The sequence below is a fragment of the Protobothrops mucrosquamatus genome, unplaced genomic scaffold (assembly GCF_001527695.2).
Source record: "Protobothrops mucrosquamatus isolate PMUCROS unplaced genomic scaffold, P.Mucros_1.0 scaffold_39, whole genome shotgun sequence".
Classification (NCBI taxonomy): Eukaryota; Metazoa; Chordata; class Lepidosauria; order Squamata; family Viperidae; genus Protobothrops; species Protobothrops mucrosquamatus.
Genome location: NW_015386115.1, coordinates 11,586 through 38,842, shown reverse-complemented (window position 1 = coordinate 38,842; position 27,257 = coordinate 11,586). Strand labels below are relative to the sequence as shown.

Below are 27,257 nucleotides of genomic sequence, written 5' to 3'. Positions count from 1 at the left end.
AACATCTTTAGTGCATATCTCATCAAAAATTCCTTCTCCATTTCCCTTAACACTTGCTATATCATATTTAAGCTAGTAAATTTCTAATTATATCAGACTCAGTTAAAACATTTATCAATACGTTTTTGCTTATGCATATCCATATCCTATTTTTAAGTTTTACCTAATTTTAATATTTAATTGCAATACTCCAGTTTAACCTTAATATCCATACTATTTTATTTCCGGGTACCCCAAATTTCCTTTATTTCACTACATAGAAGTTATACTATCTATAATACACATATTACTTAACGTAAATATATTCTTATTTTATTTCACAAACATTTTCTATTTCTCATCCTAATACATCACCACAATAATGGAGTATCCTTGATTATTTATTAATTTATTTATTTATTGAATTTATATACCGCCCTATCTCCCTTACGGGACTCAGGGCGGTGAACAGGCAATAATAAAAACCATGATAAATATAGGCAGTTCTAAAATCAAATTAAATAATGGGCCTGTTCTAAAAACACACCCATACAAAAACCCCCACTCGGGGCTAAACAATCATTCAAAGCTATTTCCTAATAGTTAATTTTCATTTCCCTTATAAGTCTAAATCCTCAATATTAAGCCAATTAATCCCTTATTTTTTATTATTTCCCGACAATATTTAATCCTAATAATCAAATTTCCCCTCATCTCAAAGTCTCCCTTTAGCCCTTTAGTTGAAACTTTAGGAAAGACCTTCCCGTTTCTGACTCGGCTTTTACTTTGGTGAAGATAAAATTAAGCTGAGTTCAGCGCCTGATAATTTTGCATTTCTACGTGTTGTAGACTTACAACGGTTCTTTTAGTGAGCATTCAAAGTTACAACGGCATTGAAAAAAAGGGACTTAGGACCGTTTTTCACAGTTACGACCGTTGCACCACCCCGTGGTCACGTGACCAAAACTCGGGCGCTTGGCAACCGATTCGTATTTATGACGGTTGCAGCATCCCGGGGTGTCACGCGATCCCCTTTTGCGACTTCGACCAGCCAAGTCAATAGGGAAAACCAGATTCTCTTAACAACTGTGTTACTAACTTAACAGCTGCAGGGATTCACTTAACAACTGGGGGGAAAAAGGTCGTAAAATGGGGCAAAGCTTCCTTAACTGTCTTGCTTATCAAGGCAAAATGTGGGGCTCAGTTGTGGTCATAAGCCAAGGACTACCTAGATCAGGGGTAGGCAACCTTGGCTCTTTTATGACTGGTGGACTTCAACTCCCAGAATTCCTGAGCCAGCCGTGCTGAGGGGAAAGGGAGAGGTTTCCAAGCTGAGCCATGCTGGCTGAGGAATTCTGGGAGTTGAAGTCCACGAGTCATAAAGCGGCCTAGGCCATAGGTAGGCAACCTTGGCTCTTTTATGACTCGTGGACTTCAACTCCCAGAATTCCTGAGCCGGCATTGTTCAGCTTGGAAACCTCCCTGTCCCCTCAGCATGGCTGGCTCAGGAATTCTGGGAGTTGAAGTCCACGAGTCATAAAAGAGCCAAGGTTCCCCACCCCTGACCTAGATCGTAATTATATATCGTATTTATGTTAGCTATAAAATAAAGAGCTGTCCGTGACTGGAAGCCTTTTATTTCGAAAATTTAAAGAATAGGGCAGTAATTTAACCCAGAACCTTCTGATAAGGTTGATTTAAATTGGGGTTCAGACCATTGTTTCGTTGTCTTGCTATTGTTTTTTAACCTATGGTCTTTTCTATGTCAGGTGGATGCGAGGCAGTTTCCGGTCACCGTTCATTTCAACAAGAGGACCCCGTTGGATGATTACAGCGGGGAATGTTTCCGGAAAGTCTGCAAAATTCACCGAATGCTTCCTCCAGGTCAGAGGGCTGATTAAAAGAAAAACAAACAAAAACAGTTGCCTGAAGAGATACCTGTAAAATTGAATTTTGTCTTTGCAAAGCATTCACGTAACAACAGCAGCACATCATTCCCTGATGGTGTTTCTTTTTTTTTTTATTGAAAAGTTTTATAAAAGTTACAATATAAACCCCAAAACCAACCCCCCCTAACCCCTCCTCTCCCTCCCCCGCTTCCCAGAGCTGAATACAGGGTTACAAATATAATAATCATAATCTAACTAACAACCAACTATATAAATAACCAAGTCCATAATGCGCTTTAACTCCCCTTTAACATAAATATAATAATAATAATTAAAACATAAACAAATTAGTATCCTAATTATTAAACAATAGAATATCCATATTGTTAAAACAATACTAATACTAAAAGTAATAATAATATAATATAATTAAAACTAATAAAAATTTCACTATAGTAAACTATTAATACTAATAATACTCTAAAATTTACTCATAAGCTAAATGGAACTTTTTAGTCCCATATTTATTCTGAATATAATCTATCCATCTTCTCCAAACCGAAATGTATCTTTCTTGTGAGTGATCCTTCAAATAGGCAGAAATCTTAGCCATTTCTGCTAAATTTGACACTTTAAGCGTCCATTCTTCTATAGTCATTCCCTGATGGTGTTTCAATACAGTTCCAACTGTGGGGTCTTTGCTGCTCTCTGAGCTTGGTGGTTTTCTTGGAGACGTTTCATTACCAAACTAGGTAATATCATCAGTGCCAGAAAGAAGCAGGGTTTGCACCCTGCTACCACTGATAATGTTCCCTACTTGGGCCATGAAACATCTGCAAGAAAACCACCAAGCTCAGAGAGCACCAAGGACCCCAGAGTCGTCGTCCTCCTCCTCCAACTAATGATGTTAGTCATCATCATCAGTTTCCTCTCTTTCTCCTCCATTCTACAAACCCCACTCCCTTCTAGCACTGATGATGTTACCTGGCTGGATCATGAAACGTCTGCAAGAAAACCACCCAGCTCAGAGAACATCAAGGACCCCACAGTCCTCCTCCTCTCCCCCCTCCTCCTCCTCCTCCCTGCATACCTCACTAGCACTGATGATTTTACCTAGTTGAGTAATGAAGCATCTGCAAGAAAACCACCAAGCTCAGAGAGCATCAAGGACTGCAACCCTGAACTAAAAATATTCCCTTTAAAGCACAGGTCCCCAACCTTTTGGGCACCAGGGACCGGTTACGTGAAGAGAGGTTTTTCCACAGACCGGAGGGGGCATGGTTTTGCGTGCTGCCTGCATCCCATGGATGGGGCTTTGCTTGTTTGTGTGGCCCGGTTGCTGGCATGCCGCTGCCTGGTACCAGTCCACGGACTGGGGGGTTGGGGACCCCTGCTTTAAAGTTCTGACTACCCATAGATCTCTCTGCTTCTTCCCCAAAGCAGGCCCACTAAGCCGGATGCCTACCCCCATCATCCCCAGCCAGGTCTTTCAGCATTTAAAACATTTTGGATATTCTGCAGGAAGTTTTGACTTTTGCAGAGATGGATGTTTTATGCCAGTGATGGCGAACCTTTTAGAGACCAAGTGCCCAAACTGCAACCCCAAAACCCACTTCTTTATCGCAAAGTGCCAACACGGGCAATTTAATCTGAATACTGAGGTTTTAGTTTAGAAAAAAAGCAACTCATACATTAACATCTTTTGTCTTAAAAGAAAAACACAATGACCAAGCTTTCAGTGATACACACAACTTTTTACTGAAAGGTGAAAGTTTGCATTTGGCATGCTTTTGAGCAATTAATGTGATTTTTGCTGTTGTATGCAGGCTGATCATTTGTCTAACCTTGGCTCATACTTTGTAAGTTTGAGAGCAACACACGCAGCACTCAGGTCATCTGTTAAGTCTGTTTCTGGTGTCAGATTTGATATAATTCAAAGCTGAAAACAGCGCGCTCGCTCCGGAGGCTTGTTTTGGCTAGGAAGGGGCTTGAGAAATGGCTTTTTCCTGTGAAAACTTAGCCAAAGAACGAGGTGCGCGTGCCCACAGAGAGGGCTCCGAGAGTCCCCCTCTGGCACGTGTGCCATAGGTTCGCCACCATTGCTCTATGCACTTTGCAGCGTTCTCTTTGGTGATCCAGTTTAAAATGCCGCCGTTCTTTCCTTTTGCAGGGGGCATTTTGGTCTTCTTAACTGGGCAAGCCGAAGTCCATTCCCTGTGTCGGAGGCTGAGGAAATCCTTCCCTTTTTGCAAAAACGCGACGCCGGGTAAGTTTTGCGATCTTTGAAATTTACTCCCGTGTCCTGTCCCAAAGGTGCTTTTTCAGGAGGCCACTGGACTTCCTTGTTTTTCTTCTGAAGACGTTTCGCTTCTCATCCCAGAAGCTTCTTCGGCTCCAACCGGATGGTGGGGGACTGGAAGGATTTATACTCCTTGCAGACAGCTGGTCATTTGCGTCCTTTTGGAGAGTCGTTGGAGGTTTATCTGTGTCCTCAGGGTTAAATTGAATAGTGCAAATGGGTGTGGAGCCTTCTTGGCTGCAATGTTTTCGGGAAATCCATTCATGCTCCCGCACCGTTCGAAGGGCGTCCATCCTAAAGTGCGTAGCTAAACGTCTTATCTTCAGCTCTGACCCCCCGTGTCCTCCATTTTAATCCTTCCTCAAGCAGCAGCGCGGAAAAAGGCTCTTGGTCCTTGAGAGTGTGGCCTTGCCTTCTCTGACCTGGGAGGGGGCAACCTGAGGCCATCCAGAGGGTTTGGAGGTTGACTTGCCCCAGGAATTGTGGGAGGTGGTCAATTCAAGCCTTAGGAGTTATTTACCTGCGCTCTGCATTTCGGTTAAAATCTTCAGAGTTGCGTAGCTGTTTTTTCTTTGCTAAGGGCAGAAAATGTCATACAGGTAGTCCTCAATTTATGACCACAGCTGAGCCCGACATGTTGCTAAGTGAGGCCGTTGTTAAGGGAGTTTTTGTCCCATTTTACGACCTCCCTTGCCACAGTTGTTAAGTGAATCACTGCAGTTGTTAAGTTAGTAACACAGTTGTGAAGTGAATCTGGCTTCCCCCATTGACTTTGCTGGTCAGGAGGTCGCAAAAAGGGGAGCACGTGACCCCGTGATCCCTGCGACCGTCATAAATATGAGTCAGTTTCCAAGCGTGTCATAAATATGAATCATTTTCCAAGCGTCCAAATTTTGATCGCGTGACCCACAGAGAAGCTGCAACAATCATCGGTGTGAAAATGTCCATAAGTCACTTTTTTGTAGTGACGTCGTAACTTCAGGTGGTCGCTAAATGACCTGTCGTACGTCGAGGACTTTACTCGACTTTAATTGATCTTCTCCACTCTTTCAACTCTCTGAAAGGACCCCGATATCTGGTGATAAGTAGCTGTGTTTCTCAATCCTGGCCATTTTAAGAGGGGAGGGCTTCACCTCCCAGAATTCCCCAGCCAGAATGGGTGGACTGGCTGGGGAATTCTGGGAGTTGAAGTCCGTCCATACAGCCTGAGAAATTCTGAGAGTTCTACTAACATTTTATAGACTTGGTTGAGAAAGATGTGGCTTTGCTCGTTGTAGGCTCTGACGATGACTACGATTCTCTGAAAGCCATCCGAAGGTTTAAGAAATCCAGACGGAAAAAGAAGCACGCTCTTCAAGTAAGCAAAATTTTCCTGCAACTGTCATAGTTCCAGGCTGGTTTCCAAGAGTCCAAATTTTGATCACATGACCATTTACATGGTGCACCAGTTACAGGCGCAAGGACCAGTTGCGAGTCGCTTTTTTCCAGTGCCATTGTAACTTTGAGTAGTCACTAAATAAACGGTAGTAAGTCAAAGACTAAGATGATCAAAGGCCTGGAGACTAAAACATACGAAGAACGGCTGCAGGATTTGGGTTTGGCTGGTATAAAGAAAAGAAGAAATAGGGGAGACAGGATAGCAGCATTCCAGTATTTGAGGGGCTGCCACAAGGCAGAGGGGGTCATGTTATTCTCCAAAGCACCAGAGGGAAGGACGAGAAACAATGGATGGAAACTGATCAAGGAGAGAAGCAACCTGGAATTAAGGAGAAACTTCCTGACAGTGAGGACAATCAACCAGTGGAACAGCTTGCCTCCAGAACTCGTGGGCGCTCCATCACTGGAGATTTTTAAGAAGAGGCTGGACAGTTACTTGTCTGAAATGGTATAGGTTCTCCTGCTTGAGCAGGGGGCTAGACTAGAAAACCTCCAAGGTCCCTTCCAGCTCTATTCTATTCTATTCTATTCTATTCTATTCTATTCTATTCTATTCTATTCTATTCTATTTCATATTCCTTATTCTATTCTACTCTACTCTACTCTACTCTACTCTATTCTATTCTTTTTCATAGTCCTTATTCTATTCTATTCTATTCTATTCTATTCTATTCTATTCTATTCTATTCTATAGACAACCTATATTTGCTCCTTCTTAAAAAAATCCCCCCCAAATCTTAGTTTTGCACATTCATCTCCTAAGTACCCTCTATCTACTTTAAGATAACAGTCTGATTTATCTTCTTGCTTTAGATGTTTGGATGTGTTCATACTGTTCAACTATGTCTAAGATTCTCCCAAATGCCTTCTAAATTTTAAATCTAGAAGTTTGTCGAGTCTTTGAAGTTGGTTGTTTTTTTCCCTTTTTCTTTCTAGGCACTGCCCAAAATTGATCTAGATAATTATTCTGTTCTGCCGGTTGACGAAGGAGACGAAGACCGCGAGGCCGCCGAAGACGATGAAGAAGCAAACTCGGTTGGTTCGGATCTTGACCTTGATCTGGGCGAAGATTGCCTTCAAGAAGGTTTGCAAGCATTCGAAAGTTGGTTGAGTTTGCACAGAAGACTGGGAGATTTTTTAATCATGGTTAGCCAATCAAACCACATTAGCCTGAACCATAATAAGATAAGACACCATCTGATTCAGGTTCTTTTTTTTCTATTTTATGGACAGATCTTGCCTTCATATTATCATAGGATATGGAACCCTGGCTTGTTCAACAAACCACAAATGTTAAGTTAGCAGCTTATTGTATAATCTCCTCAAAGTCTTTCTTTAACAGCGGGAGACCTTTTTTTAAGATCAAGTATCCCTGTTTTAAAAGTAACCACTCTGTTAGATTTACGGTCAATAAATCTAAATAAAGTAACAAAGAGACTAGTTCTCATGAAGCTGCCAGAAAAAAATAGCTGCTGCTTTTCTTCTTCCCCTGCCTCTTAGCTCTGATTTGCAAAACATATTTATTTACTGGTTATATTTTTATTTATATTTTTATACTGCCTTATTTCCTGAGGATTCACAGGGGAGTGAGTGATTAAAACAAAAACACATAAGGCTAACATCAATGATCAAACAAAAAATAGCAGAGGTCTGACTGTGTCTGGAAAATACAGATTATAGTACTAACAACCTTGCTGGCTAATCTTTTCAGCACTTAGATTATTATTTTTTTTGTCCTGTTTATAATTTGAATGCAGGTGAAAAACCGGATTCTTCCCACCCACTTTATGTCCTTCCTCTCTACTCTTTGCTGGCTCCAGAAAAGCAAGCCAAGGTAAGACTAAGCACCCTTGTAGGAATATTGGGGTACATTCAGAAAAGCTGCATGTACTTATGAGGTTCACAGCGTCCTGGAGTCGTGCGTTCTCCTTTTGAGACTTTCTAGCCAGCAAAATCAAGGGTGGAGCCAGATTCGCTCAAGAACCGTGTTATTAACAACTGCACTGATTCACAACATCATCATAATCATCATCATAGTAATAATAAAGTTGGAAGGGACCTTGGAGGTCATCAATTCCAACCCCCTGCTCAGGCAGGAAACCCTATACTTAACAACTATGGCAAAAGAGGTCATAAAAACGGGGCAAAACTCACAGCAACTCTCTTGCTGACCAATGGACATTTTCGGCTCAGTCGTAAGTCGAGGACCGCCTATACTTTGAGAGTTGCTAGAGAGCAGCCATCGTAACTCTTTTCCTCCCAGCCAAACCATCCAATCTTCACTGCCTCTTTGCTCTCTGCAATGCGGCCCCTCCCTCCCTCTCGGGAATCCAGACCACATTCCACCCCAGTAAGGGAGTCTTTACAAATAGGACGTGGCTGGCGGGATCCCCAACATGGGCAACATCACCGCAGAGGATGTTGCCTTTAGAGGTTGTGGGAGCTTCATCTCTGGAAGCTTTCAAGAAGAGACTGGACTGCCATTTGTCAGAAATGGTGCGGGGGGGGGGGTAGACTAGATGACCTGCAAGGTCCCTTCCAACTCTGTTATTCTAGTCTAGTCTAGCCTATTCTTCGTTCCTCTATTCTATTCTATTCTATATTCTATATTTTATTTTATTCTATTCTATATTCTATTCCATACTATATTCTATTCTATTCTGTTCTATTCTATTCTATGTTATTGAATTATATATTCTATTCTATATTCTATTCTATTTTCTATTCTATTCCATATTCTATTCTATTCTATTCTATTGAATTGTATTACTATTATATTATATTATATTATATTATATTATATTATATTATATTATATTATATTATATTATATTATATTATTATATTATATTATATTATATTATATTATATTATATTATATTATATTATATTATATTATATTATATTAATTATATTATATATTATATATTCTATTCCATACTATATTCTATTCTATTCCATATTCTATTCTATAGTCTATTCCATTCCATTCCATATTTTCTATTCTATATTCTATTCTATATTCTATTCCATACTATATTCTATTCTATTCTGTTCTGTTCTGTTCTATTCTGTTATTGAATTATATTCTATTGAATTATATATTCTATTCTATTCTATTTTCTATTCTATTCCATATTCTATTCTATTCTATTCTATTCTATTGAATTGTAATATGTTATGCTATATTATATTATATTATATTATATTATATTATATTATATTATATTATATTATATTATATTATATTATATTATATTATATTATATTATATTATATTATATTATATTATATATTGATTTTTATTCTATTCCATTCTATCCTACTATGTTCTATCCTATCCTATCCTATCCTATCCCATTGTGTTCTGTTCTGTTCTATTCTATTCTATTCCCTTCCCTTCTATTCCCTTCCCTTCTTGTAGAAGGAATGTCTAGTAGACTTTATTCTCTGTCTTTGGTGAGTTTGTTCTTTTTCTCATCCATTGAAAACTGCTCCAAACTCAGGTTTTCAGGCCGTCTCCACCTGGGACTAGGCTGTGTGTCGTGGCCACCAACGTGGCGGAAACATCTCTGACCATCCCGGGCATCAGATACGTGGTTGATTGTGGGAAGGTCAAGAAACGCTTCTACGACAAAGTCACCGGCATCTCATCCTTCAAGGTTATGTGGACATCCCAGGCTTCGGCCAACCAGCGGGCAGGCCGAGCGGGCCGAACGGAGCCAGGCCACTGTTACAGGTGAGCTCACTTTTATATTTTTCTTTACAGAGCTGAAAATCAGGAATGCCCAAATGTGGATCCATGGTGATCTCTGAGCTTGGTAGTTTTCTTGCAGACATTTCATGACCCAACTAGGTAACATCATCAGTGCTAGAAGGGACGGGGGCTTGCCCTCTGTATATATGCAATAAATTTGCCCTGTAATACCAAATCAACAATCAAGCAGTAAGCAACAGCCTAATCAAGGAATTACCAAGAACACTCTCACCAACATTGACAGGGAAGCCATTACTATATAAATAGAGAGCAAAGCCTGCTCCATTCTAGCACTGATAATGTTACCTAGTTGGGTCACAAAACGTCTGTAAGAAAACCACCAAGCTCAACAGAGCACCAAGGACCCCCACAGTCGTCGTCGTCCTCCTCCTCCTCCTCCTCCTCCCACCTCCTCCTCCTCCCACCTCCCCCTCCATTCTGCAAACCCCACTCCCTTCTAGCACTGATGATGGTACCTAGTTGGGTCATGAAACGTCTGCAAGAAAACCACCCAGCTCAGAGACCACCAAGGACCCCTTATTTCGACCTTGAGGTACAAACATTTTCTTCTATCCATGCCCAAATCATCAAAGCCTGATTAGCCCTGGGTGAAGGTAGCAACATCTGGCTTGGGCAGCTGTGTCCTTGGAAGGATTTTGTCTTAGTGTGCGCACGGGTGTTTGCGTGTACACACGGACAATATTTGCACACGGGCCTTGAGTTTTCTCTCTCAAAACGCTTTTCTGTCACCCTCGCAGCCCTAAATCATCTTGATTCTTTTGGACACCACAAAGGGATGAGCACAGGTCTTTAAACGTGGCTCCTTGTTTAGCCACACTAGCAAGGAGACAGTTTCTTTTTTTTTAAAAAAAAAGGATTGTTTTGATCTCCGCTGCACACTTTTTTTTGTGTTCCAGGCTTTATTCTTCGGCTGTGTTCAGTGATTTTGAGCAGTTTTCTGCTCCCGAGATCACCAGGCGACCGGTTGACGATTTAATTCTGCAGATGAAAGCCTTGAACATCGAGAAGGTGAGAGTTCGGCTTTTTAGGTCTTCAGTTTTAGTCATCCTCTTGGCACCACGGATCTTGGGAACAGGCGGGAGCTGGCCGGGAAGGAGTTCCTCCAGATGGGCTTGATGGCCCAACCCCCCCCCTCCCTATTTCCCATACTTAGAACAGGGGTGTCCAACCTTGCTGGGAGTTGAAGTCAACAAGTAATAATAATAATAATGATAAAGTTGGAAGGGACCTTGGAGGTCATCTAGTCCAACCCCCTACTCAGGCAGGAAACCCTATACCATTTTGGACAAATGGCTGTCCAGTTTCTTCTTAAAAACTTCCAGTGTTGGAGCATTCACCGCTTCTGGAGGCAGGTTGTTCCACTGGTTAATTGTTCAAACTGTCAGGAAGTTTCTCCTTAGTTCCAGGTTGCTTCTCTGCTTGATGAGTTTCCATCCGTGGCTTCTTGTCCTGCCTTCAGGCGCTTTGGAGGACAGCTTGACTCCCTCTTCTTTGGGGCAGCCCCTGAGATACTGGAACACTGCTATCATGTCCCCCCTCGTCCTTCTCTTCGTTAAACTAGACATCCCCAATTCCAGCAACCGTTCCTTATATGTTTTAGCCTCCAGTCCCCTGATCATCTTTGTTGGTCTTCTCTTGAGACTCTAGAAAGAGTATACAGATACATCAAAGCGAAAGCATCAAATTCTTCAGCCCCCAAATGACAGTTCCCCCCTCCCCTTGGAATGGCAGCTGTTCCGACAGGGACCTGGCAGTTAGGCAGCTGGGGGCTCCCTCGCCTTTTATCTGACCCATTTGCTAAGCGGCATCTCTTTCTGCCGTCTCCCAAGGTCCCTCCTTCATGCCACCATAATACTCCGTGACACGCGTATCTCTCCATCTCCTCTTTTGTCTCTTTCCTATCTATAGGTGATCAATTTCCCGTTTCCTACCCCGCCCTCCACCGATGCCCTGAGGGCTGCAGAGGAATTGCTGATCGCCCTGGGCGCCTTGAAGGCGCCTGCCACATCTGGAAGGTAACGGACATCGACAGTTGTGCTTGGATCCCAAAGGGTTGGTCTCTTAGCTCCCTCCTCACTAACTCTCCAGGCCTTTGGTGACCCAATTAGGTAACACCATCAGGGCTAGGAGGGAGTGTTTTCTGTACAGACCAGGGGTAGGCAAAACCTTGGCTCTTTTATGACTCGTGGACTTCAACTCCCAGAATTCCTGATCCAGCACTGGGGAACGATGGCCCCTTCATGACTTATGGACTTCAACTCCCAGAATTCCTGAGCCAAAATGGGGGAACTATGGCCCCCTCATGACTCATGGACTCCAACTCCCAGAATTCCTGAGCCAGCATGGCTCAGCTTGGAAACCTCTCCCTTTCCCCTCAGCATGGCTGGCTCAGGAATTCTGGGAGTTGAAGTCCACGAGTCATAAAAGAGCCAAGGTTGCCTACCCCTGCCCAAATGCCTGAATTTTGATCATGTGATCGTGAGGGAAAAATATCTAAATATTTAAACCAGGGGTCTTCAAACTTAGCCCTTTTATGACTCATGGACTTCAACTCCCAGAATTCCTGAGCCAGCATGGCTCAGCTTGGAAACCTCTCCCTTTCCCCTCAGCATGGCTGGCTCAGGAGTTCTGGGAGTTGAAGTCCATCAGTCATAAAAGAGCCAAGGTTGCCTACCCCTGGCCTATACAGTAGCTGACAGGGCAAGCCACTTGTATATAAACAGAAGGCAAACCCACTTCCTTCTAGCCCTGATGGTGTTACCTAGTTGGATCCTGAAATGTCTGCAGGGAAATCACCAAGCTCAGAGCACCAAGGACCCCACAATCCTCCTCTTCTTCCTCCTCTCCCTCTCCTCCACTCTACAAACCCCTCTCCCTTCTAGCTCTGATGGTGTTACCTAGTTGGGTCCTGAAACATCTGCAGGGAAATCACCAAGCTCAGAGAGCACCCAGGACCCCACAAACACACCAAGAGATTATTTAATTCTTCAAATGAAAGGACTGAACGTCGAGAAGGTGGTATAATCCTCGGCTTACGACCGTTTCTTTGATGGCTTTCCTTCTCTCCCTTACACATGTCCTTGTTCCCTTCTTCCAGGTTGGAAAAGCTGCAGGAAGCCAAGTTCAGCTGCCCCATCAGCCCTTTGGGCGTCCTCATGGCCTCCTTCCCGGTGGCCCCACGTTACGCCAAGATGCTTGCCTTGAGCCAGCAGCACCACTGCCTGCCCTACACCATCGCCTTAGTCTCCGCTTTGACGGTGAGGGAGCTGTTTGAAGAGTTCAACAGGTAAGGCCGCGGTGGGGCTGTTGAGAAACTGGATCTATGGTTTTGTGGGCTCCAACCTGGTTTGAGGATTAAACAAGCATCCCTCAAAAGAGAATCAAGATCACGTGAAGTGTTGATACCACTTTACAACGCCTTGGTAAGGCCACACTTGGAACGCTGCATCCAGTTTTGGTCACCACGATGTAAAAAAGATGTTGAGACTCTAGAAAGAGTACAGAGAAGAGCAACAAAGATGATCAGGGCACTGGAGGCTAAAACATATAAGGAACGGCTGCTGGAATTGGGTATGTCTAGTTTAACGAAGAGAAGGACGAGGGGGGACAGGATAGCAGTCTTCCAGTATCTCAGGGGCTTCCACAGAGAAGAGGGAGTCAAGCTATTCTCCAAAGCGCCTGAAGGCAGGACAAGAAACAATGGTTGGAAACTGATCAAAGAGAGAAGCAATCTGGAATTATGGAGAAACTTCCTGACAGTGAGGACAGTTAACCAGTGGAACAGCTTGCCACCAGAAATCGTGGGCGCTCCATCACTGGAGATTTTTAAGAAGAGACTGGACAGTCACCTGTCTGAGACGATGTAGGTTCTCCTGCTTGAGCGGGGGGCTGGACTAGAAGACCACCAAGGTCCCTTCCAGCTCCTATTCTATTCTATTCTATTCTATTCTATTCTATTCTATTCTATTCTATTCTATTCTATTCTATTCTATTCTATTTTGATGCAGGCCTGCCCTGAATGAAGAAGAGCAGGAGAAGCTCAAAGGGAAGAGAGCCCGCGTGGCACAGATGCAAAGGATTTGGGCTGGCCAAGGACCTTCTCGGAAGCTGGGAGACCTCATGGTGTTGCTTGGTAAAACTGCTCCTTTGGTTGATTGGGTTTGGGGGGGGGGTTTGTTCTGAATTCTCCAGGGGTCAGGGGTCTCCTCCAAAGAATGAGAGACTAAGATTGTAAAGAAGTGTTAGTACTACTTTAGAGTGCCTAGCTAAGACCACACTTGGAATATTGCATCCAGTTTTGGTCGCCACAATATAAAAAAGATGTTGAGACTCTAGAAAGAGTGCAGAGAAGAGCAACAAAGATGATTAGGGGACTGGAGGCTAAAACATATAAGGAACGGTTGCTGGAATTGGGTATGTCTAGTTTAATAAAAAAAAAAGAAGGACGAGGGATGATATGATAGGAGTCTTCCAATATCTCAGGGGCTGCCCCAAAGAAGAGGGGGGTCAAGCTATTCTCCAAGGCCCCTGAAGGCAGGACAAGAAGCAACCTAGAACTAAGGAGAAACTTCCTGACAGTTAGAAGAATTAACCAGTGGAACAACCTGCCTCCAGAAGTTGTGAATGTTCCAACACAGGAAGTTTTAAAGAAGAGACTGCACAGCCATTTGTCTGAAATGGGATAGGCTTTCCTCCAGAAGTTGTTGGTGCTCCATCGCTGGAGGTTTTTAAGAAGAGATTGGACAACCACGTGTTTGAAATGGTCTCCTGCTTGAGCACGGGATTGGACTAGCAGACCTCCACAGCCCCTTCCAACTCTGTTGTTCTGTTCTTCCAGGAGCGGTGGGTGCTTGTGAATATGCAGGATGCAGTCCTCAGTTCTGTAGCACCAACGGCCTACGCTACAAGGCCATGGTGGAAATCCGGCGGTTGCGCGGGCAGCTCACAAAGACAGGTAAGACGCCACACCTGCTCTGTTCTCTGGGATCTGCTCTTCCTTGTCTTGGGACCGTCATTCAAGGGGAGGGGGCACCTTCATCTTGGTTTTGACTCTCTCACAAGCTCATTGTGTTTGTGTTCCCTTCCAAGTGAATGCCGTCTGCCCAGGGGCCGACCTCTTTGTTGACCCCCAAATGAAGCCCCCCACAGAAGAACAGGTCACTTTCTTGAGGCAGATCGTCCTGGCTGGACTAGGGGACCATGTCGCTCGAAGGATCCAGGCTCACGAGCTCCTTGACGAGAAGTGGAAAAACAGCTACAAGGTCTCTCTCTCTCTCTCTCTCTCTCTCTCTCTCTCTCTCTCTCTCTCTCTCTCTCTCTCTCTCTCTCTCTCTCTCCCTCCCTCCCCCTTCTCTCTCTCTCCCTCCCTCTCTTTCTCTCCCTCCCTCCCTCTCTCTGTCCCTCTCTTTCTCTCTGTCTCTCTCTCCCTCTCTTTCTCTCTGTCTCTGTCTCCCTCTTTCTCTTTCTCTCTCTCTCTCTCTCCCTCCCTCCCCCTTCTCTCTGTCTCCCTCCCTCTCTTTCTCTCCCTCCCTCTCTCTGTCCCTCTCTTTCTCTCTGTCTCTGTCTCTCTCTCTCTGTCTCTCTCTCTCTGTCTCCCTCCCTCTCTCTCTGTCCCTCTCTTTCTCTCTGTCTCTCTCTCCCTCTCTTTCTCTCTGTCTCTGTCTCCCTCTTTCTCTTTCTCTCTGTCCCTCTCTTTCTCTCTGTCCCTCCCTCCCTCCCTCTCTTTCTGTCTCTGTCTCCCTCCCTCTCTCTCTTTCTGTCCCCCCCCTCTCTCTCTCCTCTCCCTACTTTTCTTTCTTTCTCTGTCCCTCTCTGTCTGTCTCTTTCTCTCTCTCTCTCTCTGTCCCTCTCTGTGTGTCGCTCTCTCTGTCCCTCTCCCTCCCTCTTTCTCTCTCTCTGTCCCTCCCTCTCTGGCTCTCTCTCTGGCTCATCTTTAGTGCCAGCCCTTTGATCTTTCTGGAGTTCATTCATTTAATAAATTTTATGTACAAAATTGGAATGTTGAAAGACGCACAGATGTAATTGAAGACATTGTTAAACGTAAAGAAAGCAAATTAAGAGAAATTAAAAATGAGAAAAAAGATTGTGAAGAGAGAGGAGGGGGGAGGAAGGAAGGGAAGGAAAGGAGAGAGAATAGGGGAGGGAGGGAAGGAAGGTGAGAATAGGGGGAAGAGAAAAGGAAGGAAGGAAAAGAGAATAGGGGAGGGAGGGAAGGAAGGTGAGAATGGGGAGAGAAAAGGAAGGAAGGAAAAGAATAGGGAAAGGAAGGAAGGAAGGAAGGTGAGAATAGAGGGGAAAGAAAAGGAATGAAGGAAAAGAGAGAGAATAGGTGCGGCAGGAAAGGAAGGAAGGAAGGAAGCTGTGCCTTGTATGTTATTCTTAATAGCTGCTGGTTGACTAATAACTATCGTAAATTAATATAGTGTGATTTACAACACAATATTGTTGTAAAATGTCCCAAATCCTTTACGGAGGACTTTTAGCTGCATAGATGAGGTTTGCTGTACATTTGTACTAGATGGAGATTTTATTCCTTCTTTTTTCTATTTTCTTTACTTTTTATGTATTTATTTAGAAATTTTATATTGCCGCCTACTCGCACACGGCGACTCCAGGCGGCTTACCCGGATATTCTGCCCTCCACCCTTTTTTTTCCCCCTACTAGACGCCACTCCTGGAGGATCCGGTCTTCATCCACCCTACTTCCGTTCTGTTTAAGGAGCTCCCCGAGTTTGTGGTGTACCAGGAAATCGTCGAGAGCACCAAGATGTACATGAAAGGTGAATGGAGCAGCTGTTTCCTGGCTGTTTTTTTAAAAAAATATTTAAAAATATTTTAAAGAAAAGAATCTAGAACCGGGGAGAGAAAAAAGACCCCTCAAAAGAATAAGAAGATAACATGCAAATACAGATAGACCACAATTCACCTGAAAATCTATGTTGTTCAGCGAGGCATTTGTTCAGTGATTTTTTTTTTGTTGCCCCATTTTACGGCCTCCCTTGCCGCGGTTGTTAAGTGGACCCCTGCCGTCGTTCAATTAATGACACGGTGGGGTTAAGGGAATCGGGCTCCCCCGTCGGCTTGGCTTGTCAGAAGGTCACAAAACAGGATCGCGTGACCGTCATAAATAGGAATCCGTGGCCAAACGGCTGAAAGTTTGGTCGCAAGAGCCTGGGATACTGCGACGGTCGTAAGTGTGAAAAACAGCCCTTTTTTTTTCAACGCCGTTGTAAGGTTGAACGGTCACGGAACAAGCTGTTGTAAGTCAAGGATTTCCTGTACATTTGCTGATGAAATTGTAAGTTGTGTTATATCGCTTTTTAGCCGAGCTAAACTCCTGTTTTCTCCCAATTTTATTTCCTGGGTGGTGTCCCATCTGAAGGGATTTCAGCCATCGAACCAGAGTGGGTGCCTCTTCTCCTGCCCCCCTACTGCCATTTCGAAAAGCCTCTGGATGACCCTGCCCCGTTCTACTGCCCAGAAACAGGCCACGTCCGTTGCCACAGGCCCAGCACCTTCTGTAAGTTTGCTTTCTCCGTGAAATAAATCTTCCCGGTCCTTAAAAAGTCTGCAACCAAAGAAATAGCAGCTGAGAGAAAGAAGATTCAGTTTATTTTAAAACATGGGATACATTTTACCAGTGGTTAGGAAAACAAACTGGTGAGAAATGAATGTAACAATAATAATAAAATTGGAAGGGACCTTGGAGGTCATCGAGTCCAACCCCCTGCTCAGGCAGGAAACCCTACACCATTTCGGACAAATGGCTGTCCAGTCTCTTCTTAAAAACTTCCAGTGTTGGAGCATTCACCGCTTCTGGAGGCAGGTAGTTCCACTGGTTCATTGTTCTCACTGTCAGGGAATTGCTCCTTAGTTCTAGGTTGCTTCTCTCCTTGTTTAGTTTCCACCCGTTGCTTCTTGTCGTGCCTTCAGGCGCTTTGGGGAATAGCTTGACTCCCTCTTCTTTGGGGCAGCCCCTGAGATATTGGAACACTGTTATCATGTGGGAGATAACAGAATAACAGAGTTGGAAGGGACCTTGGAGGTCATCTAGTCCAACCCCTGCTCAGGCAGGAAACCCTATACCATTTCGGACAAATGGCTGACCAGTTTCTTCTTAAAAACTTCCAGTGTTGGAGCATTCACCACTTCTGGAGGCAGGTTGTTCCACTGGTTAATTGTTCTCACTGTCAGGAAGTTTCTCCTTAGTTCTAGGTTGCTTCTCTCCTTGATCAGTTTATTTTGAATATATATTAGTAAGAAGAATGCTATGTATTGACCAACTGATATTGTCTATGATTATCGTTTATCATATTCACTACAGCTATTTACTATTGCATTAATTAGGGTTAACTGAACATTATGTACCCAGACAATCGTCTGTTTGCTAAAGCTTGAAAATGTTACTGGGGGGCAACCCCAATGTTGTTCCCAATCCTGTCCCAATCCCGATCCTAACCCCACCCCGAACCTTAATCCCTATCCTGGTCCTATCCCTTCCCCAACCTTATAAAACTCAATAAAAACTTTTATATATTAAAAAAAAGAAATAGGAGCTGGATTGTGATTCCATTGCCTGTTGGCAAATCAACAAGCACAATAATATAGCAAGAAGTGGTAGGGCCCAATTTAGAATAGAATAGAAGCTGGAAGGGACCTTGGAGGTCTTCTAGTCCAGCCCTCTGCTGAAGCAGGAGATCTATACCATCTCAGACAAGTGACTGTCTAGCCTCTTCTTAAAAACCTCCAGTGATAGAGTGCCCACGACTTCTAGAAGCAAGCTGTTGCACTGGTTGATTGTCCTCACTGTCAGGAAGTTTCTCCTTAATTCCAGGTTGTTTCCAACCGTCGTTTTTGTCCTGCCCCTCAGATACTGGAACACTGCTATCATGTTCATTTGTGGGACCCTACAACTTCTTGCTATATTCCTGCAGTTGTTGTTGCTAGTTATAAAGCTTGTCCTGCTGACTAGTCTCAAAGAAAGAGTGCAGAGAAGAGCAACAAAGATGATTAGGGGACCGGAGGCTAAAACATATAAGGAACGGTTGCTGGAATTGGGAACGTCTAGTTTAATGAAGAGAAGGACAAGGGGGGGCATGACAGCAGTGTTCCAATATCTCAGGGGCTGCCCCAAAGAAGAGGGAGTCAAGCTATTCTCCAAGGCGCCTGAAGGCAGGACAAGAAGCAACGGGTGGAAACTCATCAAGGAGAGAAGCAACCTAGAACTAAGGAGAAACTTCCTGACAGTGAGAACAATTAAACAGTGGAACAACCTGCCTCCAGAAGCTGTGAATGCTCCAACACTGGAAGTTTTTAAGAAGAGACTGGACAGCCCTTTGTCCGAAATGGTATAGGGTTTCCTGCCTGAGCAGGGGGTTGGACTAGATGACCTCCAAGGTCCCTTCCAACTTTATTATTATTATTGTTGTTGTTGTTGTTGTTATGTACCGATAGGAGAGAATATTTGTAGCTCTGGGTGGGTGGGGTCCTTGGTGCACTCTGAACTCGGTGGTTTCCTTGCAGACATTTCGTTACCCAACTAGGTAACATTATCAGTGCTAGAAGGTAATGGGTGGAGGAGGAAGAGGACCGTGGGGTCCTCGGTGCTCTCTGAACTTGTTGCTTTCCTTGGAGACATTTCATTACCCAGCTAGGTAGCATCACCAGTGCATTGATACTATTACCTAGCTGGGTCATCGAGTCATGAAATCTCTGCAGGAAAACCAACCAAGCTCAGAGAACATCAAGGATCCCACCGCCTCCTCCACTCTGTAAACCCCACTCCCTTGTAGCACTGATGATGTTACCTAGCTGGGTCATGAAACGTCTGCAACAAAAACCACCAAGCTCAGAGAGCGCCAAGGACCCCACAGTTCAACCCTGAGCTATAAAGAGTCTCTTCTGTTGGAATCCTCGTTGGCTCCATTTTCTTTTTTTGTGCCATCTTGCTACAAGAGATGGCGCCCCTAAGGCTGCAAATTCTCCCAGTCAGACGGTCCTCTTGCGCCTTGGTGGACGAGGAACGGCTGAAATCAACCGTGGTTGAGGGCAGAATATAGTTCACGCCGGCAATATTATTATTACTATTATTATTATTGTTGTTGTTGTTGTTGTTGTTGTTGTTATTATTATTATTATTATTATTATTATTATTATTATTATTATTATTATTATTATTATTATAATTTATATACCGCCCTATCTCCCTTACGGGACTCAGGGCAGTGAACAGGTGATAATAAAACCATGATAAATATACACAAGTTTCTGTTGTAAAATCAAATTAAATAACAGGATATATATCCCACTCTGTTCCCTTCTCTTTCTATAGATCGGGTCGGTTGGCAGCTTCCTGCAGTGGAGGTGGATTATCCCGAAGGCCTCGATCGCTTCAAATATTTTGCCAGGTTTTTCCTGGAAGGACAGGTGAGGCCTCCAGCCTTTCTGGGTTAGTGGTCTGAAGGGAAAGGCAGGCACCCTTACACACGCGTGCGCAAACAGAGCTGGAAGCATGTGAGCATTGCAAACAGGGCCGAAAGCTCACGCATGCCACCAATGGGGCCGTTAAGCCCATGCAACGCTCAGGACGGCTCGTGCCTGCACGATACAAACGAAGCCATTAGCGTCCAAACGCCACAAACTGGGCCACTAGTGCCCACACAACACTCGGGACGGCTAGCGCCCGCACGATACAAATAGGGCTGCTAGCGCCTGCACGAAAGCCAGGGTGGTGCTTGTGCGACTGGCGGAGGTGAGTGCACGCACACACACGTCCGCATTGGCCAGCCACTTACGCAGCCCGGTAGCCAACACGCCGTGGCCTGGCAGTGGGGCACGACCCACAGGTTGGGGACCCTTGCTCCATAGTTAATTCTCAACTGATAACAACATTTGGGTCCGGAACCTACGTCACTAAGTGATGCAAGCTTGAATTGAGTCATAATATGATAGGGGAGGGAGGTGGGGCATCCAGTTTTATGACCTTTCTGCTGTGGTCATTAAGCGAATCAAGCTTTCCCCGCTGATTTTGCTAGTGGAAGATAACTGGGAAGATCTCACATGGGAATCCTGCGAGCCCAGGACGCCCCAACTTTTCATAAACGCCGTCATCAGAGTAAGGATTGGTCGTAAGCCACAGTTTTCAGCACCGCCGTAACTTTGAAGGGTTGCTAAACAAAGGGTCATAAAATGAGGCCTGTCTGTATTTCGGCCTCTGCCGTGATCTGCTGCTGAATTCAGACTTTCTCTGAATTCTTAAGCGTTTCACCAACCTCATGCTTGCTAGTAATAATAATAATAATAATAATAATAATAATAATAATAATAATGATGATGATGATGATGATGATGATGATGATGATGTTGGAAGGGACCTTGGAGGTCATCTAGTCCAACCCCCTGCTCAGGCAGGAAAACTTATACCATTTCGGACAAATGGCTGTCCAGTTTTTTCAACTGCAAATACTGTGGTCTCCACCCCGAGGCGGCCATGTTAGCTGCAAATGGGAGATGTAGTCCTGGAACAACTAGAAGGCCACTAATTCCCTACCCTTGGATTTTTAAAAAAAATACAATTTTCCTTTTTCTTTTTCTTTTTTGGACTCTGTTTTGACTTGTATACGAATTAAACGTTAAAAAGTTGGCGATGAGGGATTGAAAAAGCTGTTTGGGGTGTCCGAGCTCACAAACGAGTAGATTAATCATTAGATTAATTTTTTTTTCTAGGTTGTGAAACCGTTGGCGGCCTACAGCCGTTGCCTGCTGTCCAGTCCGGTCACGATGCTAAAGACATGGTCCAAGTAGGTTGCTGACGGTCCTTCCTCTCATTGTATATGAGAGGGTGGTAGAATTAGGGATTCCCCCCCAAAAAAGTCATATCTGTCTTATCCCCAAGTGAACCCTTTTGGCCTTGTTCTCTATCCTTAAGAAGATTCTCTTAAAACAGGGGTAGTCAACCTTGGCTCTTTTATGACTCGTGGACTTCAATTCCCAGAATTCCTGAGCCAGCTTAGCTAACAAGAGCCAAGGTTGACTACCCCTGTCTTAAAACATAGAATCACAGGTCAAGCAGGAGACCTTATATCATCCCGGTCAAGTGGTTGTCCAGTCTATTTTTGAAAAGCTCCAGTGATGGAGCACCCACAACTCCAGGAAGCAATTCCTCCTTCTTTCTCTCAATCTTTCTCAGTCTTTGTATCTCTCAGTCTCTTTCTCTGTCCCTCTCTTTCACTCTCTCTCAACCTCTCTCTTTCTCTCTCAATCTCTGTCATTCTTCCTCTTTCTCTCTCTCTCTCTGTCAATTTTTTCTCTCTCAACCTCTCTGCCTTCATCTCTCTTTCTCTCTCAATCTTTCTCAGTCTCTGTTTCTCTCCCTCAATCTTTTTCTCTCTCTCTTTCACTCTCAACCTCTCTCTCAATCTCTCTGTCTCTCAATTTTTCTCTCAACCTCTCTGTCTTCTTCTCTTTCTCTCTCAATCTTTCTCAGTCTTTCTCTCTCTCAATCTCTCTTTCTCTGTCTCTCTTTCACTCTCTCTCAATCTCTCTCAATCTCTCTGTCTTCCTCTTTCTGTCTCTCCATCTCTCAATTTTTCTCTCTCAGCCTCTCTGCCTTCATCTCTCTTTCTCTCTCAATCTTTCTCAGTCTCTGTTTCTCTCCCTCAATCTCTCTTTCTCTCTCTCTTTCACTCTCAATCTCTCTGTCTCTCAATTTTTCTCTCAACCTCTCTGTCTTCTTCTCTCTTTCTCTCTCAATCTTTCTCAGTCTCTCTCTCTCTCAATCTCTCTTTCTCTGTCTCTCTTTCACTCTCTCTCAACCTCTCTCAATCTCTCTGTCTTCCTCTTTCTCTCCGTCTCTCAATTTTTCTCTCTCAACCTCTCTTTCTTCTCTCTTTCTCTCTCAATCTTTCTCTTTCTCAGTCTCTCTCTCTCTCTCAATCTCTCTTTCGCTCTCTCTCTCTCTCGAAGTGCCATCCATGAGTCCTCAGGCCCACCCTGATAGATCTCACACCTCAACACTGCTTCCCTGGCACCAGCAATTGCGAGCAGCTGGGTGGGAACCAAGTCATGAAGCCTTCTGCCACCTGGCACAGGCTGTCCAGGGGCTCAACCAAGGATGAGTTGCACCCCTCCAGCCAGCCAGGTGGGAGAAAAACATGAGAATCCTTAGTGAAAACACCAACCCACTCCCACCTCCAGCTTTACCCACAATTAAAAACCAGACATTTTAGCCGAAATTCAGAAATGGGAAAGGGAAAATTTCTAATAATCCATTTAAGAAAGAGAAGGACTGTCTTCCTGGCACCCCCATACCAGAGAGCCAGGCTTGGGACCATTTGCTCCCCTGTCGGTGATTGATTAATTTGATTGAAAATTGATTTTATTCACCCCTCTGTATTCATTTTGTGTGTGTGTGTGTGTGTGATATTTCTGCAGACTTCAGCCAAGAACAGAATCTTTGCTTCAAGCGCTCGTTTCTGAAAACATTGATAACCGGGACGCTTTACAGCTGGCCTGGGAGAAAAACCCCAAATGTAAGCTATCCAAGATTTTAATTTTTTTTTAGATTGTTTTTATTTTGCTTATTCTGCCACGAAAGACTTTTTTGTAAGGTTTGATAACCTGCGGTAGTTGGAATCACGATCGCCAGCTAAATTCAATTTAAATTTAAATGTTCCATCACAGCAGACTGACGGGTCGCTCCCTTCTCCAATTTTAATCTTCTCGTTTCAGATTTGCTGGCTGAATATTGCCAGTGGGTTCCGAAAGCGACCCACGAGGAAATTGCTAAAATTTGGCCTCCGGTGCATTGAGGCAGTGAATGTTTGAGCCAGGAACTCTCAAAGCTTGTGTTCTTTCCAAAAATGCCATGAAGACTCTCCTGGGAAGAAGCCAGAGCCGTAACTGCACAAAGAACGAGGAGACAAATTCAGCCTTTCTATGTTTGTCATCCCAAAGAGCAACCAACACGTGACCCGCTGAGTAGCAACATATGTGACGTTTCTGACCTGCAAAAAAAATCATAATCCTGCAGTTGTTCATTTTGGGTTGGGCTGAAGGCAGTCCAGTGAACAAGAAAATGTCAGATCCTTTTGTACAAAAGAAATGAAATGTTTCTCAACCTTGGCAACTTTAAGGAGGGTGGACTTCAACTCCCAGAATCCCCCAGGGTCTGGCTTCCCTTGAGAATAGATTCTATGGTTGCCGAAACTAATCCAGTATTTCTCAACCGTGGCAACTTTAAAGATTTGGACTTCAATTCCCAGAATTCCCCAGGGTCTGGCTTTTCTTGAGAACAGACTCTATGGTTGCTGGAACTAATCCAATATTTCTCAACCTGAGCTATTTTAAGAGGTTTAGACTTCAATTCCCAGAATTCCCCAGCTGGCAAAGTTTGAAAAACCCTGGACTATAGTTGCAAGAATCTCACATTCCATTAAGCAGCGTTTACTTTAATCCTGTTTTTTTCTGGCTAAGCCACAGTCATTAACGTTTTCACCCGCAAACCCAGAAACTATGCTTAGATATACATCCCAGTAGGTTGGTTCACACAAACACCCTGAGCCACAAACATAAAGATTTAGCAGAGTAGAGCATACATGCCCTTCACACGTTTCAACCACATGAATAGAATAGAATAGAATAGAATAGAATAGAATAGAATAGAATAGAATAGGAAAAAGAATAGAATAGAATAAGGAATAGGAAAAAGAATACGATAGGATAGGATAGGGGATAGGAAAAAATAGAATAGAATATGGAATTAGAATAGAATAATGATAGAATAGAATAGAATAGAATAGAATAGAATAGAATAGAATAGAATAGAATAGAATAGAATAGAACTGAAAGGGACCTTGGGGGTCTTCTAGTCCAGCCCCCCGTTCGAGCAGGAGAACCTATGCCCTTTCAGACTATCCAATCCAGTCTCTTAAAAACCTCCATTGTTGGAGCACCCATGATTTCTGGAGGCAAGCTGTTCCACTGGTTAATTGTCCTCGCTGTTAGGAAGTTTCTCCTTAATTCCAGGTTGCTTCTCTCCTTGACTAGTTTCCATCCATTGTTTCTTGTCCTACCTTCTAGGGCCTCTTCTTTGTGGCCAACCTCTCAAATACTGGAATATTCCTATCATGTCTCCCCTATTTCTTCTTTTCTTTAGACTAGCCAAACCCAAGTCCTGCAGCCGTTCTTCGTATGTTTTGGTCTCCAGGCCTTGGATCATCTTAGTTGCTCTTCTCTGAACTTTTTCCAAGGTCTCAACATCTTTTTTGTAGTATGGTGACCAAAACTACCTGCAGCTCTTTCAGGTTTTGTAGAAATGAATGTCAAGAAATGGAATACTCTTAATATGCCGCTACTTGAAAGGAAAAAAAAAAGTTTTGAGTCTCTTTGCACCTGTTTCTTTGCCTTTAAAGCCTTCGGATGCGAATCGTGGCATTTTCGGTTCACGATCACAGCAATTTGTAAATATAACAGCTGAATGAACAGTTGCCGTCCGAGTTGGCTTGTTTATTTTCCTTTGTTTAGACATCGGCGTGTTTTAATTTGAAATGCCTGTGGCTGGCGCAACCAGCAGATTTTTTTCTTTTGCAGAGATGATTGCATTCTGCCCCAATTGCAGTTGTGAAAATGTCCACGCAACAACTCTTGGGTTTTTGAATTTGATCGTCCAGTTGGAAAGAACGTAGTAGAGTGGATTTGGGTGGTATCCGGTGCCCCTTGCAAAAAAAAATGAATTTTCAAATATAAGAAGACAGTGGCCTTGGGGGGGGGGCAAATCTCCTAAATTTTTCAACACCTCTGGCCTTAAAAATCCCCTATAATAATTATTTTGAAAAACGACTGGAGCATTTCCGTGTTTGTATTGGGTTATTATCCAAAGGGTTTTCTGAAATAAATTGTTTTTCTTCCAGTCCACTGGTTTAGCCAGTCCATGGCCGATACGGTGTTATATATTCATTTACTGACATTCCTGGTCGGAATGTCAACTGGGAAAGTCGGAACTGGCAATCCCAAGACCCCGGGATTCTGCAACCATCGTAAATGCCAGAATCTCTTGTTACTAAGCAGTGCTAATATTAAGTGAGTCATGCCTCATTTTACAACTTTTTTGCCACCGTTGTTTAGCGGATGACTGCGGTTGTTAACTAAATCATGTTAAGCGAGTCGAGCTTCCCCCCCCCCCGCGCCCCCATTCACACAGCTGCTGGGAAGGTTGCAGATGGTGATCCCTTGACCCCAGGATTCTGCAGCATCGTAAATACATGCCAGTTGCCAAGTGCCCAGATTTTGATCCCAGGAATGTGGGGATGCTGCAACGGTTGTAAGTGCGAGAACCAGTCATAAGTCACTTTTTTCAGTGCTGTAGTAACCTGAGCAGTCACTAAATTAATGCTAAGTTGAGAACTACCTATGCTGGGATGCAAAAGAAGCTGGAATGGAATAGAATAGAATAGAAAAGAAAAAAGAAAATATGGAATAGAATAGAATAGAAAATATGGAATAGAATAGAATATGGGGAATAGAATAGAAAATATGGAATAGAATAGAGTATGGAGAATAGAATAGAAAATATGGAATAGAATAGAGTATGGAGAATAGAATAGAAAATATGGAATAGAATAGAATATGGGGAATAGAATTATAGAATAGAATAGAATAGAAAATATGGAATAGAATATGGGAAATAGAATAGAATAGAATATGGGAAATAGAATGGAATAGAATAGAAAAGAAAAAAATATGTAGAATAGAATAGAAAATATAGAATAGAATAGAATCGAATATGGGGAATAGTATAGAATAGAATATGGAGAATAGAATAGAAAATATAGAATAGAATATGGGGAATAGTATAGAATAGAATAGAAAATATGGAATAGAATAGAATATGGGAAATAGAATAGAATAGAAAATATGGAATAGAATAGAATATGGGAAATAGAATAGAATAGAATATGGGAAATAGAATGGAATAGAATAGAATAGAAAATATGGAATAGAATAGAATACTTTGTCATTTTAAATGCACACGAATCGGCATACATTAAAATGAAATTTCATTGCATTCAGCTCTCAAAAGGGTAACCACATAAACTACATAAATATGACCAAAACAATTGCATATACCCACATATATTCTATATACGTGATTATGTTCTATACCTTAGCTGAATAGCAGACATCCATTTGTCTTGCATGGTGCATGGGCAAAGGGGTTGGACTAGACGACCTCCAGGGTTCCTTCCAGCCCTGGGATTCTACGATTTGCATTTGCAAACATTGAATGGGATGCGGGGGGAGAAAAAAAACCTGGAGATGCCGGGGATTGAACCCGGGGCCTCATACATGCAAAGCATGCGCTCTACCACTGAGCTACATCCCCTTCCTGTGCCAGACGGTTCCAGCGGGAAGTACAAAGCTCCCTTTATTTTCTCCCCCTTTGCAGAAATATTCTCTTTTTTCCCCTTCTTTTGATGTCCCGCTTCTCCACGCAGACAGAAACGCCTCCCCGTCAATCCTGGAAGTTGTGAGCCGCACAAGGAAGGGGAAAGGCGCTTCTCCCTTTGAGTGCAATTCTACACACACACACACAAACACACCCCACTTTGGGACGGGCCAAGGGGGCTAATTAGCCACAGCTGCAAGTTTTGGGGGAATCCAGGATTTGGCCCTGCTTCGGGAGGCTTATCGTCTTCCTCTTTGGGGAGCAGGACCCCCAAAGCAAGCGGTGTGTTTTATTTTATTTTATTATTTTATGTTTTATTTTATTTATTTTATTTTATTTGAAACGAAGAGGGAGGGGAGAAGGAAGGAAGGAAGGAAGGAAGGAAGGAAGGAAGGAAGGAAGGAAGGAAGGAAGGAAGGAAGGAAGGAAGGA

At 43.5% G+C, this 27,257-nt stretch overlaps 1 protein-coding gene and 1 non-coding gene across 2 annotated transcripts in view; one reads left to right on the top strand and one right to left on the bottom strand.

Annotated features, from left to right (window-relative positions):
* Positions 1-23,399, top strand: part of DHX37 (DEAH-box helicase 37) — a 33,385-nt gene extending 9,986 nt beyond the window's left edge. The window contains exons 10-27 of the mRNA XM_029283091.1: positions 1,749-1,863; positions 4,039-4,134; positions 5,445-5,515; positions 6,541-6,688; positions 7,362-7,438; positions 9,111-9,343; positions 10,279-10,390; positions 11,291-11,397; positions 12,480-12,668; positions 13,390-13,514; positions 14,220-14,336; positions 14,471-14,643; positions 16,047-16,161; positions 16,764-16,901; positions 19,713-19,807; positions 21,107-21,180; positions 22,814-22,911; positions 23,111-23,399. Coding sequence (XP_029138924.1) covers positions 1,749-1,863; positions 4,039-4,134; positions 5,445-5,515; positions 6,541-6,688; positions 7,362-7,438; positions 9,111-9,343; positions 10,279-10,390; positions 11,291-11,397; positions 12,480-12,668; positions 13,390-13,514; positions 14,220-14,336; positions 14,471-14,643; positions 16,047-16,161; positions 16,764-16,901; positions 19,713-19,807; positions 21,107-21,180; positions 22,814-22,911; positions 23,111-23,190 — 2,163 coding nt within the window. The 3' untranslated portion in view covers positions 23,191-23,399. The remainder of the gene's footprint in view (positions 1-1,748; positions 1,864-4,038; positions 4,135-5,444; positions 5,516-6,540; positions 6,689-7,361; positions 7,439-9,110; positions 9,344-10,278; positions 10,391-11,290; positions 11,398-12,479; positions 12,669-13,389; positions 13,515-14,219; positions 14,337-14,470; positions 14,644-16,046; positions 16,162-16,763; positions 16,902-19,712; positions 19,808-21,106; positions 21,181-22,813; positions 22,912-23,110) is intronic.
* A 3,291-nt stretch (positions 23,400-26,690) lies between these two features.
* Positions 26,691-26,762, bottom strand: TRNAA-UGC. The gene has a single exon. It is a non-coding gene; the product is annotated as a tRNA-Ala (tRNA).
* Between the last annotated feature and the right edge of the window lie 495 nt (positions 26,763-27,257).